Consider the following 15,217-nt stretch of genomic DNA (forward strand, 5'->3'; position numbering starts at 1 on the left):
GGTTGAGGAGCACAGGGTCGTTATCGTTAATATCCAGCACACGCACGCCCACCAGGATCTGGCAGGGAGAGAAGCAATCTGGGACCTGACAGGCAACGTGTGTTTCCATCCCTTTCACTCTTTTCCTGTGCAAGAGCTGGGCTTTTTCCCATGAGCCGGGTCCCACGAGCCCCATGGACCAGCTCCTCTGCCATGCAGCTCCCCGCTTCCTGCCAGCCTTTTCCCCCACAACAAGAGGAAAGTCCAATGCTGATATACATGAAATGGTAAAAAAAAAAATTGGACTGTCCAGTGGGCAAGCTAATCTGCCATCACTCTCTTGCTTCACGGTGTAGGTCGTCACCTTCTGCCAGGCTCTCTGGGCTAGGACCTCCCTGGTGCTGCTGCCTGCGTATGCTCACTGCCCTGGCGTGTTTTACACCAGTACGGACATGGATGACACTGTTTCTCCCCCGTTTTAATGAGGGCTGAAAAGCCCTGCTTTGCTCTGCTCTTCTCTCCCGCCTGCTCCTGCATGAGGAGTGGAGGGGAAGGAGGAAGAAGGGAGGAGACTCAAGGCAGAGGAGACCCAGAGGCAAGGGAGGAGGTTGAGGAGGGGGGCGGTGGCCTCCCCTCGATGGTGGTGGCCTGCTGCCCCTTGGCCTCCGCACGGGACTGACCGTGGAGCTGAGCGGGGGCACCCCCCTGTCGCGGGCGGCGATGGTGAGGTTGTAGAAGGGGATATTTTCGCGGTCCAGCTCGGCGTCCTTCCGCACGCGCAGCTCCCCTTCCACAGGCGAGATCACAAACTCCCCTGTCGGAGCGGAGAGAGGGCGTCGATGCGGGCGCCGTGCCGTGCCGCGGGGCGCCTGCCCTCCCTCTCCCCGGGGGACACCGCCTTTCAGAGCGAGAGGCACCGGCCACCGCAGGGCTGAGCTTGGTGGCCTCACGGACAACAGCCCCCAAAGCCTCTTATTACACCCAGGGTCTATCCCAAGGGCTGATTTTCCCACAGGAACTAGTGGGAGTAGGGTTGGTTGGTTGAATGGCCAAAGAGGAGGTGTCCGGACACCTTGGTTCCTGCCTTTCTCACGCATGGCTGACACCAGCCTTGCCAGCACCTCCTGGGCCCTGGGAATTGCCAGGTTGCGTTGCATCAGCTCCTCACACAGCCGAGGGACTGTGTCCAGGTTGTTCGGGAAACGCTCTGCAACTCAGGTCAGCTGGTAGACGGGACGGGGCTTCGCCTTCCAGAAACCCTTGGCTGAAGTCACCATGGCTGTGGTGGCCACCCGTCTGCTGAAGGACAGCTGCACGCAACGTCCCAGCAGCCACAGCACCCTGGGGACGCCCAGGGCTGCTCTGCCATCTGCTCCGGGGCACCAAGGCTGTGGGCCGAGTGAAACATCTGCCTGCATTGCCTGCGTGGGGATTAATCTGTCCCGGGAACTGAGGGGCAGTGATTTCTGGAGGAGACCAGTGAAACCGAGCCTGTCAGGCTGTCTCCTGGGGGAGCCAAGCCCTGCAAAATCCTTGGGGCAGTGAGGTGACGGAGCCGTCTGTTTGTATTTCTCAGTTTCTCTTTCTACTTTTTTTTTTTTTTATTTTTTTGTCTTTATTTTTAAACAGATTCCTCCATCCCATCCCTACGGGCGTCTCTTCTGTACTTGTGGTTTAACTTGTGCAAGCCCTAGACCCCTCTCACTGGCCGCTAACAGGTTAAAGTTTCCTGTTGCCCAAAACAGGATTTCCTGGTGTCGAAACCCTGAATTTGCAGAAGCAATCAGTTCGGAGGATGGCTTTTCTGAAACGCTTCCGCCAGCACTCCTAAGCTATTGCAGGCTTTTCCACCCACCCCCTTTCCTGCCCAATGACAAGTCTGTGCTTGGGTTTTTTTTTAACAAAAAAGAAGGTGAGTAGGTCTTCTGCAGAGCCTGGGCAGGGACGCAGGTCCCTTTAAGGGCAGAGAGATGCGAATGGAGATGTGACCCGGGCTCCGGTGTGAAACACTGGAAGGAAACCCACGCCTGCTCTGCTCTGCGGGAGGGCGGCGCGCTGCCGGCTCGCAGGTCTTGCCAGGGGAGCGGAGACGGTGTGTGGGTGTGCGTCACTGCGCCCAGCTGCGTGGGGCACGGGGGTTTGAGGAGATGAAACCGTGTAGGCACATGTCAAGTATTTACGGTCATCTCTACACCCTCAAGCAGAGACTGGGGCAGCATCACAACAACCCGGTCCTGTGTCTGCCAAGCCAAGCTAACCTACTTTGAGAACGATGGGGCCAGGGTGTCCAAAGAACAGCACTGCAGGGCTAGAGCTGTATTCGGAGCTCTACGTGGGCAGGGCAGTGGTTCATATGGCCAAGAAAAGATGGCTGCAACCACCTTGATCCTCAAAGCAAGCAACAGCAATAGCAGACAGCAGGGCCTGGATTATCTGATGACTATTTTGCTCCCCAAATCGCTGCATGGACAAGAAAGATGTGAGGGCATGCATGCATCTGTGCACGTGCTGGGAGCTGGGCATCCCTGGGGAGACTCAGCCACCAATGGTGCATCTCCGCTCACCAAGAGGGTCCCCAGCGATGATGCTGTACTCCACTTGCCCGTTGGGCCCCGAGTCTCCATCGTGGGCCAGGAAGGTCCACACGCGTGGGCCTGGTTGCCCTTCCGTGATGTCGAAGGGTCCCTCGTAGGGCCGCGGAAAGGTGGGCTGGTTGTCATTGATGTCATTGAGGTTTACCAACACCTGCAGACAAGGCCAGAGAGTAGGGAACGATGAACGGAGAGGACTCGAAGCAGAGACCAGCCAGCTGATCTTGGGCCATGAGCACGGAAAGACAAGGACAGCAGGGAGGCAGAGACGGCAGGGAGAGAGATCTTTTATTAGATCAACTTTCACTTTTAGGATAAAGAGATGAGTTAACCCCTCACTAGACCTCATCGTGCATGATGGAATGTCCCTGCCTGAGGAGGAGACTCCCTGGCGGCTAATAATAGGTTGAGCTTATGGAGCACTGACAGACTCTTTCTCCTCCACTTGGCACCTCTCTCTTCTACCTGGCCACAGAAGTGGTACAGATAGTTATGGGAAAGATACTGAAAATTAGGAATTTTTCAACCGCCTGACTAAAAGCATAGCAAAACCCATCAGGTGGACATCTGGCATTGCTTAATCCAATCTTTAAAGAAAAGCATATCTGAGTTTCTGCTCTGTTTCATAGCAGCAGAGAAAACAAATCCTGGCAGGCCTTATCAGAGTGATGGATCACTTGGAATCTTAAATAATTACTAAGTCTTCTCCTAAAAGTTATGTTTTCATAGTGCCTTGGCAGCAACTCCATGGCCTGTGTAGAGAGGGTTTTTTTTTATCCCTTCTCCTACCTTTAGTGCTTGTTACTTTCTATGTTCATTTTCTTCCTCATGGCCAAAGGAGAAGAAAGCCCTGCCTTTGCCTGCAGCAGATAGCAGTTGCCCCTTTCCATGAAGCCAGTAAACCCCCAGGTTTTGAGGTTTCCACTGTAGGTTGCCTGTGTGAGCAAGGAATCTGTAGCGGTACCAGATTTACACATTTGAGGACTTCTCATCTACCCAAGCAGCATGGGGCACAGGGCTGTGAGGCTCACAGGGATAGATTTTATCTGCTGAAATCTCTCATACTGATATCTCTTTTTCTCTGCACACAAGAACTTATCTTCTTTTGGAGGACTAGAAAGTGCTTGGCTCCATATCTGAGTGAAACATAGTGGTCCATGATAAGAAGCCAGAGGAAAAGATACAACGGGTCCCTTCCACCTGCAAACTCTGAAATCATCCTTGACACGGGCAACATCTGTTGTATGACTCACTGATTTTTGATTTAGGTCCCAAAACAATTAGTGCATTCAAATCCCATAAAACATTGGCTTTGGAGCTGCTACCATACTGCTCCCCACACTTTGAACAGAGCACTTTAGTTCAGGTCACTACAGTGCAGCGGAGACAGAAGTGCTGCAGAGGAAGTAAAGAACGCCCGGAGGTTTTAAATAACCTCTGTATATGCTTGGATGGAGGATGGACAAAAAAGACACCTGAAAAGCAGACAAAGAGCAAAAAAGGATGAGAGAGAAATGAATGCTATAGAAATGCTGTATTATTTACCATCCCTTCACGCAAGAAGAACTGAGAGGAGAAGGAGAAGATGCAAGGCAACTTAAATGAAATTCAGGGACGTTATTCTGTCTGCAGCACCAAGTAACTGGGCTAACTAACCAGTAGGTTAATTAGGTAAACTACAGTAAACACAGATTTTTGCATAGCAGCCAGTCAACGCTAAGCAGTACTTCTGGGTTTTGCAACCCTGCCCCAGGTGATGGAGCAGGGCTGCAGCAACTTGTCAACCTGCCTTTAGCTGGGAAAAGCAGCTGGTGACTCCTGGGAAAAAGATGTGAAACTGTACTCCAGAGGGGGGACCCCAAGACCCCAGAGATGTCACTGTGTCGCAACCCCTCTAGCCAGACGCGGCCGGCAGCTCCCTACCGTGGTGGTGGACGTCAGCCGGCGTGAGAGGAGGGGGCACTGGTCTGTGGCCGTGACGATCAAGGTGTATCGCCCGTGGCTGATCTCGTAGTCCAGCTCCTTCACGGTGCGGATCTGCCCCTGAAACGCGACGGCAGCACGGAGGGGGTAAGGAGGACGCGTGGTGGGGCCGAGCAGGACGGGGGCCGGCGTCCTTACTGACCGTGGCGCTGTCGATGTGGAAGGTGCCCAGGATGTTGCCTTCGGTGATGGCGTAGGCGACGGTGCCGTTGGGCCCCTCGTCCTGGTCGCGGGCCCAGACGGTGACGAGGGTGGCGTTGAGCGTGTCGGGGCCCTCGTCCAGCGTGACCTCGTACAGCGGCTGCTGGAAGGCGGGAGCGTTGTCGTTCTCGTCCAGGATCGTGACGACAACCGTGGTCGTCGCCTGCGGGACACGGAGACGCCGCGCGTGGGGAACGCGCCAGGGGACGCAAGCGGGACACGCGAAATGCTGCTGCGAACTGCAGCGAGCCGTGGCGCTGGGCACGTTCCCAACGCAAGGCACCTCCTGTTGGCGCTCCGGTACGGAGACCGGCCTGGAGAAACAAAATCTGACCGATGTTCCCGAGCAAACCACACCTCCGGGACTGCTCTCCTCTTCGCCCTGTGGTGGGCCATACCAGCGAGACCGCTACGGCACACCAAAACCCAGTGATTTAACCACATCGCTGTGTCTTACTCCTTTAGGAAGGGACCTTTGCGAGCCCGTCCCTTAACCTCAGAGATGCTCTGGCCACCATTACTGAGGGTGGCAACGTGGGAGGATGGAAAATGAGCAGAGATACTGCCATGGTGGCTCAGAGGAAGGCTAAAAGTGAGTGCCCTGGGCAACTGGGCCACCTCCTTCTGGGTTGCACGATCCAGCTGCTAAGCCACGCTTTGCCACTTTGCAGGGCAAGCCTCTATCCCTCCTTTTCCAGCTTTAAATGACCGTGTCTAGGCATCTTCTTGGAGGCGGGACGCAGCAGGACGGCCGAGGTCTCTGCCCTTCCCACGCATCCCAGTGGGGCGAGACAGGGTATCGCTCGGCTTCGACGCCAGCTGCAGAAGAGCGAAAGATCCCCCGGCCGTCACGCTTAAACCTGCCCCAGTCAGAAGTCTCTTCCTGCCTGACAGGGGTGACATTTTTCACGGGAGCTTCGCAGAGGTGCTCGCAGTAAAAAGAAAAACGCACGCCACACACTACTAATCAGCTACTTTTCTGTACCGCTACGTGCTCAAACTTTCAGAGCAGGTTAGCAGCAGTTTCATGTGGTTTGCAAGCCTTCACGTGACGCGGGGCTCCACTCTCCAGGGAACGCGAGCCTCCCTGGGCCCTCCGCTGCAGCCGCCCGGCTCCGAGCTCCCAGCTCTCCTCCCGAGCCCACCGAACTCGGCCGGAAACCCCGGGAGAGAAGCGGCCGCCTCGCAGAACTACGGGAGTTCGGAGCCAGATGTTTTCTTGGCTTTTCCGGGGCTGCGGACCTGAAGCCCAGAGCCTGAGCGGCGGCCGGGAGCGTGGCAGAAACGCTGGAGCACCGCGCGGAGCCTCGTCCCGCGGCGGGGACCCGGGGGCCAGGGGCCGGCTGGCCGGCCTGCGGGCCCCGCTCCAGATGAGCCAGCTGCTCCAGATGTGCGCGGCCGCGGCCGCGGCCGCGGCCGGGGCGGCCCCCGGCTCCTTCCTCCCGCTCACCTCCTGGGGGTGCTCGCAGGTCTCTCGGCGGCTCCGCGGCATCTCAATGAAATTTCCTGTGCGCGCCGGGCTGGCGGCGGCCGCTCAGTGCCAGCGGGAGGCTCGGCCGAGGCGAACCGGCCAGCGAGGGCGAGCGCGGCGGATGGAGGTGCCCCCCAGGCCCGGCCGGCGCGGCGGGCGCCCGGCCCCGCGGCTCCTCGCCGCGCTCTGCCTGCTCGCTGCCCACGGTAAGCGCCAGCTTTTCGTTTGCTCTCCTGCCGGCAGCGGCGGGGCGGAAAAGCCGTTCGCCGTCACTCGGGCGCTACCTTCGCCCCGTGGCGCCCGCACGAGGAGTTTGGGGTGCCTGGCGGGGGGGTATGTGCTTTCTCGCCTGCCCCGCGATGCTTGGGCTTCGGAGGGGGGGGACGGGACCGAGTGCTTTACCTGACGTGCTCGGAGCAAAGGGGCCGTGGGGAGCTGCTGCGCTTGAAAACCCTCTTCTCCTGCAACTCGGTTTTTCCCCCTTCTCCCTTGGCTTTGATCTCATTTGCACGGCAGGAAAGCGACCCCCCCCCCCCGCCTTGCCGCCCCCTTGCCGGCTGCTCAGCATCCCGAGCTGCGGCCGGGAGAGAAAAGCTACCGTGTTCCCAGCTGACGTCTCCCCCGGCTCCGGCCCCGCGCTGCAAGGAGCCTTTCACGGGCCCCGGGGCGCCGGGCGCGGGGGCTCGCGCCCCGCACTGCGGGCTGCTTTCGGGGGATGCTCCGCTCCCTTCCCCGAGCGAGCTGGAGGCCGGCTGGGCTGCCGCTCCGCGCGCGGACCTGCGCCGGGCAAGCAGGGCTTCTCCGACAGCGGCTCGGGGGCTGGCTGCTGGAAGAGGCTCAGCGCCGACTGCACGCGCCGCTTGTCCGCGGGCGCCGGGGTAGGGAACGAGGCCGGAGAGGAGCACGGTCCCCCCCCCGTGCGGGGACAGCACGCGCACCGTATCGGGCTTAGCCCCCCCTCCGGTGCCAGCGCTGCCACCTGCGGGGCTTCCCCTGCCGAAAAGCCCCGCTTCGCCCCCGCCCACCCGCCCCGGTGCGCTTCAGAGCAGGAGAAAACGCGCGGTCGTCTCGCGCGCGCTCGGCCGCGGCGTCCCTGGCGGCCGGTGCGCCCGGGGGGGGGCGGCGGCAGCCCCACACGTGCCCGCCGACCTCGCCGGGACCCGCCGCCCTCCCCTGTGCCGCCGGGGCTCGGACCAGAGCGGGCGAGCGGCCGACACCTCGGCCTCTGCACCTGGGCGCTCCCAAGCAGGCGCCGGAGCCCCGGGGATCCCCGTGCCTGTCGTCGGCGGGCGGGCACAACGTGAAGCCCGGCAGGGTCCGCACGCTCGCAAGGTGCTGGAAGGGCGGTTTCCTCCAATAGAGCCCTGGCTTCCCTTCCCCGGGCTCCCCGGGGACCCCCGTCAATGGGACACTTCCCCTCGCAGCCCGGATCCGTACACACATCCCCGGCGCCTTTTGTGCTCAGCTCGCCGCAAACGAGGACGGAGAAGCAACGGGGCCGGGGAGGCGGTGGTGGTGGTGGCGGCACCTCCGCAAGCGGTGCCAAGGACGCTGCGGGCCGGCGCGGCGCAGGCGCGGGTGTGGGGCCCGGCTCGGCCGGCGGGCTGCTCCGCCGCTCCCCGCCTTTGGTTGCCACCTACTAGATAGAGCAAGTGAGAAACCTCAAAGCAAAGCTGCGGTGCAGCTGATGGAACAACAGGATGTTACCAAAATAAGAGACCGTCTTGCCCTAATAATACCACCTGCCCTGCAGCGAGCCAAGCCCGGGAGCCTCCTTCCCCCAGCGCGGTCGGAGAGCCGGCGCAGGGCTTCCCGCTTTTGCTGATGTAAGGAGGGGCCGAGGTGCTACGGCCCGCCGCAAGTGCGGGGCCGAAGGACGGGGCCGAGGGGCGCGCCGGGCGCTGCCCTTCCCTCACCGCCGGCCCGGCCGCCCTCGCGCAGCAGCGAGCAGCTGCTAACAGCTTTCCGAAACCCCGCGCGGGGTGGGGGCCGCTCCTCCCCGGCGTGCTATTTTTTTTTTGTTTGTTTTTTGTTTTTTGGTCTCATTTACGCCGCGTGCCTGCCCGCTTTGCCACGGCGCTCTCTCCGCGCAGGCGGGGCGGCGGCGTTCCTGGTGACGGCGCCCTACGGGCTCTGCGTCTGCCCGGAGGGGCAGAACGTCACGCTGACGTGCCGCGTCAGCGGGCCCCTCGCCGACCGCCACGACCTGCTCTACAAGACCTGGTACTTCAGCGGCGACGGCGACCAGAGCTGCTCCGACAAGAGGCACGTCCGCAACGCCACCGACAGGGAGCTGCGGCACGAGCCGGGCCGGCGCCGCGGGCCGCCGGCCAACGGCACCGGCGCCCCGCCGCACCCGCACCCGCACGGCGTGGAGCTCCTCCTCGACCGCCACGGCGCCTTCCACATCGTCGTGACGAACCTGACGCCGGGCGACAGCGGGAATTACTGCTGCTACGCGGCCGAGGCGCACCGGGAGCACAGCAAGCTGCACACGCGGCGGGTGGCCCACGGCGTGGTGGAGCTGCGCATCCGGCAGGGTGAGCGGGGCTCCCGCGCGCCCGGCAGCCCCTCGCCCTGCGTCGGGGCTGCAGAGCGGCGCCCGCGGCCCTGCCCGCTCTCGCCCCGCCGGCGGGAGCCGCGGCCGAGCATCCCCACGGCGAACCGCCCGCTGCTGGGACCCGCTGGCGTCCCGGCGCGTCCCCTGAGCTCTTCTCTCGGTCTCCGCAGGCCGAGGAGTGCCGCAGAACTGCACCTTTCACGCCGCCGCGGGCAAAGGTAGGGCCGCGCACCCGCGCCCCAGCCTCCCCGGGCACTGCGGCTCCGCTGCCCGGCCCAGAGCGGAGGCGCCGGGTTTCCCAGGGGAGCCGCCCCAAATCAGAGCCGGGGAGCCGCCGGGCGCAGCGCCTGGCCCGGCGCCCCGCTCCTCCCTTCCAGCTCTGCCCTTCGCCTGGGCGCCGGGCGAGGAAGAGGAGCGGAGCCCGCCGCCGCCAAGCCCGGGCTCCAGCTCCGCCTTCTCCTTCCCCGGCAGATATCACGGCCGCCGCACTGGCGACGGGGGCCTGCATCGTGGGCATCCTCTGCCTGCCCCTCATCCTGCTCCTCATCTACAAGCAGAGGCAGGCGGTCAGCAACAGGCGTACGTATCCCGCGGGATGGCCGCCGGGCCACCCCCTCCTTTTTTTCCCCCATTAATTAGCAGTTTCCATTCATCTCATCCAAACTGCCTTTAAGAGAGTGTGTGTATATATATATATATATATATATAAAGGGGAACTAGTTGCTTGGGAAATTAGGAAAACAGAAACAAACCAACCCACGCAGGGAAAAGGAGCAAAGGGCCGCTCGGATTTAACCCCTGGGCCGCCGCTGGGGCCGCCCGGCGCCCTGACGCGGCCTTCTCGCTCCCTTCGCAGGCGCTCACGAGCTCGTCCGGATGGAGAGGTGAGGAAAGTCGCGGCTCCCCGCGGCGCCGTGCTCCCCCCCCCCCACGCCCCGCGAGGGGTCTTCGCCCCTCCGCCGCCGGGGCGCGTCCTCGCTCGCGGCCGAACCCGCCGCCCTAAAGAGGCTCCCGCAGTGAAAATGCAAACGAGCGGTAACCTCAGCCGCCGGCGGGTCCCTCCGACCTTAAAAAAGGAAGAAACTAAGAAAAAAAGCCGCGATCCGAGCGGGGAAAGGAGTGGGACGGAGCGGCCCAGCCTCACGCTGCCCCCCACCTCCCCGCCCCGCTTCTTCTCTCCCGCAGCAGCGCGCAGGGCATCGAAAACCCCGTCTTCGAGGCCGTGCCCGGCGGCGGCGGCGGCGGCGGCGCCGAGACGTGGCCCCGGGCGCCGCTCGCCTACGCGCCCGCCCGGCAGGCGTCCGAGTCCGGCCGGCACCTGCTCTCCGAGCCCAGCACCCCGCTGTCGCCGCCGGGCCCCGGCGAATGCTTCTTCCCCACGCTGGGTGAGAGTGAGGGGCGGGAGGAAAGAGGCAAAAACCCCCCCAAAACCCCAAAGGGAGGGGTCAGCTGGGAAGGGGGGAGTGGGAGCAACCCCCTGCTAAATACTCCCTGGAAACCTTGCATGAGGTTCCCATCCCGCTCCAGGACTTTGGAGGCGGGAAGGGCTCAAGGTCCCCCTCGCCGCAGCCAGAAAAGCCCAGGGGGACGCGAGGCCGGGCTGGGGGGACGACGACGACGCGGGAGGGCGGCTGGCGGGTTGCAAGGCGTCCCCGAGCCCGCCCGCCGTTTTCCCGGCGCTTAACCCGCGCCCTCTGCCCTCTTCCAGATCCCGTTCCCGACTCCCCGAACGCGCTGACGGCCTAGGGACGCCGGGGGGCTCACGCCGCGCGGGATCCCTGCCCGCCGCCCGCTCCGGGCCCTGCCCCGGCCGACGACGCGACCCTCTCTCCCGTGGGTTTCCGCCTTCCCCGCCGTTTCGGCGGAGCGGGGCGCGCGCGAGCGTGCGCGGACGTCGGCGCCTCGCCTTTTTTTTTGTTTTGTTTTGGTTTTTTCCTTACGGACTGCGCCCTCGGCGAGGCGGGCGGCGCTTCCCACCCGCGCCTAAATCCCCGGGGCCGGATAGCAGCAAGCAGCCGCTGGCCCCCAGCACCGCCGCGGAGGCTGCCGAGAAGGGGCAGACGGGCCCAGCTCGGGAGGTCCGGGGGCTCAGCCGCGGCTGCGAGCTGCCGCCGGTCCTGCCGGAGACGTCCCTCGCCGGCGCTCCTCGACTCTCCGCACTGGCAAACCCTTCCGAGGATTTAACTTATTATCACGGGTTCAACCCGGGCAACATTAACCTGTTCCTACGCCGGCGGCCGTGCGAGCCTTTTCCGTATGGTGACGTGCTTTCTGTCCACGTCTGCCTGCGAGACAAAACCGGCCAGCACTTTGCTAACTTCTTCTTTTCTTTTCTCTTTTTTTCTTTTTTTTCTTTTTTTTTTTTTTTTGGCAAAACAGGAAGGGGAGAGGTGCCCTCCCTCTGCAGGATTCCTCCTCCCCCACCAGGGGCTGGAGGCTGCCAAGGACTTTGGAGGCTGCCGCGCGTCCAGCTGGCCCCGGCAGCGCGCGGCCGGGGAGGAGGCTCGTTCCCGCCGCGCAGCTGGAGATCAGGCGTTTCGTTTCCGGCAGAATTTACGTGGCTCTTTGCTTAATTATCACAGTCGGTTAAAAAAGAAAAAAAAAAGATGCTTGTGATTTTTTTTTTTTTTTTTTTAACGTGTACAGACGCTCCGAAGTGCTCTGGGGGGGAGCCCGCACCTCCGAGGAGGGAAATGCCCACACCGAGGAGAAACGGTCCCACGGGAGCGAGTGAGCGCGTGTGCAGCAGCCGCGGGGCTCCCCGCAAACGCGCGCGCCTCCGCCGCCTCGCGAGCGCCCCGCTCCAGGGGGGCCTGACGCCTTCCTGCGGGGAGGACCCGCTCGGCGCCGGGAGCAGGGCTCCGCAGACGCGTGCCCGCGTGGGGAAGAGGCGGCTTCCGCTCTGCTGTTTCCTCTTCTGATTTTTTGTTGCTGTTGTGTTTCTCCCCTACGCTCGCTCACGCCTTGCTTTTGCTTTTTTTTTTTTTTTTTTTTGCCTTTTTTTTTTTCCGTACCGCCTTTCCTGTTTGCAGCCCTGCGGCTCCCGTTACGTAAGGCCCCACCTGAGCCGGCGCTCCCCCCTCTTCTCCCTCGGCCCCCCCACTCCACTCTCCGGCCCCTTTCCCGGCACTGGGGACACGGGCGCGAGCGAACCGCCCCGGGAAGCCAAGGCAAAGCGGCGCGTACGGACGCGGTGACCTGGAAAAAATCCCGGGGGGAGGCGAGGCCGGCTGGCGCGGCGCTCGCGGGAGGCGGCGAAGGGGCGGCGGCGCTTCGTCCGAACTTGCGGTTCGGAGCGGGCGGCCCGGAAGGGAACCGGCGCCCGGGCGCCCGCCGCGCCGTGGCCCCCGCCCGCCGAGGCTCGGTCCTGCTCCCAAACGCCCCGCAGAGCCCTCGCTGAGCGAAGCGACCCCCCGGGGCTGCCCTGCGGCGTGCCCCGGGCCGAGCAGCAAGGCCTCCAGGTCGCCGTTCTCCAGCTCCCGGAGGTTTTCTCTCCCCCGGAGCTTTTTGGGGTAAACGGCTCCCGTTTGTCATCAGTATTTCCCCCTTTTGCAGCTGCCTGTGGCCCCCGACTGCTCGTTTTTCTGAGAAGGGGCCACTCTCGCGCCCGCTCTTACTCGCCCAGGTATTACGGCTCACCCCGGGCTTCCTAGCCCGCTCCCGGCTCAGTTTCTTCTGCCTCTCCCACATGCACAAATCTCGATACGCTTGGAGGGAACTGCGAGCGACAAGCAACCAACTAACCCCCTTTTCTGCATTTGGCCCGTTGCACTCGTCCAGACCTATCCAAGTTTCCAGCAGGCGACAAACTCTTGACAGACGCGGTTTCCGAGGCCACCGCGGAGGACGTCGCCCGTCGCCACCGCGTGAAGCTCGGGACACGCTGCCGCCGAAGCTAGAACGTCCTCGAGCTCCGGAAAGGGCCCGGCTCTGTCAACACCCTCTGCGCCGGGTGCTCTGCTGCACCCCCAGCGCGGCAGCCTTTGACCGTCACCGGGGCTGCGGCGACGTGCAGGGACCGCGCGTCCCGAGCTGGAAGGACACGGCCCGACAAACCTGCTTGCTCGGCCGCAAAGCTGAAATTCCCTTGCTCCCGCCCGGATCCGCTGCGCCCAGCCCTGCGATGCTCTGTTAATACTCGCAGGCCGTTTGCGGGGGGACAGCAGTGACCGGAGGGTGGAAATCAGTGGAGTGGAAAGCGAAAGGGACGCAGCTCGCGGTCCGTATCAGCTCTGCCTCCCCCAGGAGATCGCTGCTCGGGGCACACACGACATCTCTGTTTCTCAGGATCTCACAGAGGTTCAGTAAAGGCCTCTTCTGCCTCACGAGCACGGGCCGTACCTCAAAAACCCCAGTCCAAGCTGCACTACGTGCGAGGCTGCCGGGACCCCGCTCGTGTGGCACGAAATGATAAGCTCTGTCGCTCGTCCTTTCCAGCAACGGGCAGGAATAGGACATTCCCATGGCAACACGGCTTGCTGGCTCCGTGCACAGCATTCCTCGCCGGAGCAGCGCGGAGCGACATCCTCCCACCAAGCAGCGCTCCCAGGGAGCCGGGCCACTGGGGACACGTCCATGGAAAGCTGCCGCCTCTCGCTTTGGGGGAAGAGACTGATTCAGACGTAATGCAACTGCGGGGCACGGGAAAAGGACGGCGACGAACAGCTGGGCACGAGGGCGGAGAAGTTTGAGAGCGCAAAGTCCGAAGGCAGAGTTGCGAGCCCACGTCCTGCACCTCCCGCTTGCAACGCGTTTCCTCAAAATGCAGAGCAAGGCTTTGCGCGGAGAGCCCTGCCGGGGGACCAGAGAGATGGGGCGAGATAGCAGGCCGAGGCGGGGCAGGGGAAGGAGGGCAGCGCAGCACGCGCCGCGCCTGCGGCTCAGGGAGCCACCTTCGAGAGGGCCCCGCTCGTTGCCTCGCTTTGGAGGGACCAGCCAGAGAGAGGCAGCAAAAGCTCTTGCCAGCACAAGGAGAAATGCACATAGTTTGTTCCCTCCTGGAAAACGCTGATTGCCTGGGACGTAACCCGGCTTTGTCGGCGCAGCCGCGTAGTGATCCACGCGCCAGCGGACACGCCGACCCGCGCAGGGGCTCGCAGTTCGAGGCTGCTGCTGAAGCCACTTCAGGGCAGACAGAGCGAGGTGAAACGCAGGCTGCGAGCCGAGCAAAGACACCGCTGCTGTGTGCCGGCAGCTCTCGCGGGGTCGCGTTTCGAGAGCCCGGCACACGGGAGAGCTGTGAAGGTGCAAAGGGAAGCCAGCGCTTGGCCGTAGGACAGCAGGACTTCCCCAAATGTCCCAAAGCAACAGCTCTGGCTGCAGGAGAGGGTCCTGCCCGGCTCCTCCAGGAGAAGGCCTCCAAGGAGCCCTTGGGAAGCTCTGAGTCAGACGTGCACTTGGCAAACCGAGAATCTGAGTCACAGCCTGCGTTCTCCCCCACCTCCTCCTCCAAAAGCCAAGGCCTGGGCTGGCACAAGAGGAAGACCTCGCTTTCATTGCAGGCCCGAGACCTAACGTGACTCACCAAGGCGGATCTGAAGTGGCCCCTCACTCCTTGGCACAAGGAGCACAGCTTTGCATGGGAATACCAAGTACAAACACAGCAGGGATGTGCAGCTGAGCATGGTGCACGGTGGCGCGAACAACGTGTCAGCGTGAGGCCACCAGCCAAGCATTGGTCATCAGATAAGCTCCCAGTTTCCAGGTCAACCTCATCCCCATTCCACGATTGATGCCTCAGTGGCAAACACATGCAGAGAAGCGCTTCCCAGCTCCCTTCCCCTGGAAAAGCATGAGTCTCTTCTGGCTACTTACGGACAGGGACGGGTTGCCCTCGTCCTCCACGGTGACCACCAAGTGGTAGGAGCTCTGGCGCTCGCGGTCCGGCGGTGAGGGACGGGTGGAGATCTCCCCCGTGACGCGGTCCATGCGGAAGGTCAGGTCCTCATTGCCTTGGGTGATGTAGTAGGAGAGGACGCTGTTGAGGCCAATGTCCCGGTCGGTGGCGTGCACTTGGGCCACCGCGGTGCCTCCGCCGACGTTCTGGAGAGGAAGCAGTAGCGAGAGGGATGCTCGGAAGGAGACACCCACGAAAGCGTACGTGTAAAAGCTCTCTCATGGTAAAACCCTGGGGTTACAGCGCAGGTCCTGGCTCCGTTAATCAGCTTGAGGAGGCCCCGCTGCTAAGCAAGCTCGTCGTCCGGGCGATACAGCGGAGCGAAACGGATGCACCTCGCGATATATTCTAACACGCCGCAACACAAAATACCCAGACGCAACGCAGTTAACAGCAGACTTCTCGTTGGGAACAGCGCTTTGCAGGCCTGGGGGCGCTTTGGGCTCCCAAAGCGATGTGCTTCACAGCTGCCCCTTCCCCTGAGCAGCTAACCAGGACCGTGCTTTGCAGCGAGCCTGCTTTGCTGGAAGGGGCGC

At 62.7% G+C, this 15,217-nt stretch overlaps 2 protein-coding genes across 2 annotated transcripts; one reads left to right on the forward strand and one right to left on the reverse strand.

Annotated features, from left to right (window-relative positions):
- Positions 1-8: 8 nt before the first annotated feature.
- Positions 9-14,903, reverse strand: LOC134142910 (cadherin-23-like). The gene is made up of 6 exons (XM_062580478.1): positions 14,886-14,903; positions 14,600-14,827; positions 4,696-4,917; positions 4,494-4,613; positions 2,544-2,724; positions 9-58 (listed from the first exon to the last, which is right to left on the reverse strand). Exons 1-6 carry the CDS (start codon positions 14,901-14,903, stop codon positions 27-29), a joined length of 801 nt encoding a protein of 266 aa, XP_062436462.1. The 3' UTR covers positions 9-26.
- Positions 6,345-10,628, forward strand: VSIR (V-set immunoregulatory receptor). Its single transcript, XM_062580595.1, has 7 exons — positions 6,345-6,431; positions 8,319-8,765; positions 8,956-9,003; positions 9,257-9,364; positions 9,642-9,669; positions 9,971-10,170; positions 10,494-10,628. Exons 1-7 carry the CDS (start codon positions 6,347-6,349, stop codon positions 10,529-10,531), a joined length of 954 nt encoding a protein of 317 aa, XP_062436579.1. The 5' UTR covers positions 6,345-6,346; the 3' UTR covers positions 10,532-10,628.
- Positions 14,904-15,217: the final 314 nt, after the last annotated feature.

This window comes from Rhea pennata, chromosome 7 (genome assembly GCF_028389875.1).
Source record: "Rhea pennata isolate bPtePen1 chromosome 7, bPtePen1.pri, whole genome shotgun sequence".
In the NCBI taxonomy this organism is placed as follows: domain Eukaryota; kingdom Metazoa; phylum Chordata; class Aves; order Rheiformes; family Rheidae; genus Rhea; species Rhea pennata.